This window comes from Etheostoma spectabile, chromosome 10 (assembly GCF_008692095.1).
Source record: "Etheostoma spectabile isolate EspeVRDwgs_2016 chromosome 10, UIUC_Espe_1.0, whole genome shotgun sequence".
NCBI classification, from domain to species: domain Eukaryota; kingdom Metazoa; phylum Chordata; class Actinopteri; order Perciformes; family Percidae; genus Etheostoma; species Etheostoma spectabile.
In genome coordinates, this window is record NC_045742.1 from 14,414,259 (window position 1) to 14,414,964 (window position 706).

The 706-nt window shown below is 41.4% G+C and overlaps 1 protein-coding gene across 3 annotated transcripts in view; it reads left to right on the forward strand.

Annotated features, from left to right (window-relative positions):
- macrod1 (mono-ADP ribosylhydrolase 1) overlaps positions 1-706 on the forward strand; it is a 102,315-nt gene that overhangs the window by 89,711 nt on the left and 11,898 nt on the right. For all 3 annotated transcript variants that reach the window (XM_032528281.1, XM_032528280.1, XM_032528279.1), the window contains one exon: positions 596-626. In XM_032528281.1, coding sequence (XP_032384172.1) covers positions 596-626 — 31 coding nt within the window. The remainder of the gene's footprint in view (positions 1-595; positions 627-706) is intronic.

Sequence of the window (706 nt, forward strand, 5' to 3'; positions counted from 1 at the left end):
AGCTAGCTAGTAGCAAACAAGACTGGTGATCATTGCTGACTTTGAGGAATTTTGGAAGCTGAAAATGCCAAACAGACTGAGGTCGAGTGGAGAATCAGAACGAACACAGACTGGTGTTGTTTGCGGAATCCAATTCATTAGCAAGGTAAAGGCTACAGTCATGAGGATTAGCTCTAGCATTGCTCATTGTATTCTGGGGTGAAAAGCACATTTGTGACAACACAGTATTACTACAGTAGATAAATGTAGCCCGAGAACAACTGCAATAATAGTGACCACCCTATTCATGTAATAGTGTTACTAACGTTGCCACTGTTACAGTAGTTAGCTAGTCCTCTAAAAACATAATGGTGAATAAGCTAAAGTCCCAGTAAGTCGGCGTGTTCCTTTATTGACTGAACGAGGAAGGAAGCCCTTTCACACCATGCCTCCATAACAAAAGGGTGATGTACTGGGCATTTAATAGAAGTGAAACTCAGACAGAGAAGAAACGCTGCTGTATAAAGCAATCAGGTGTGTGTGCGGGTACGCGCGCTGTTTGTTATGTGATCAGCAACAGACTGTAACCACTTTGTTTATCATCTTTTCTCTGCAGGCTTTCCCCTGCATCTCTACTGGAATCTACGGTCAGTGTCTAAGTTGATGTGTGTGTCACCTTCTCAAACAAGTGCATGAAATTTTCATATACCGTATATATATATATATA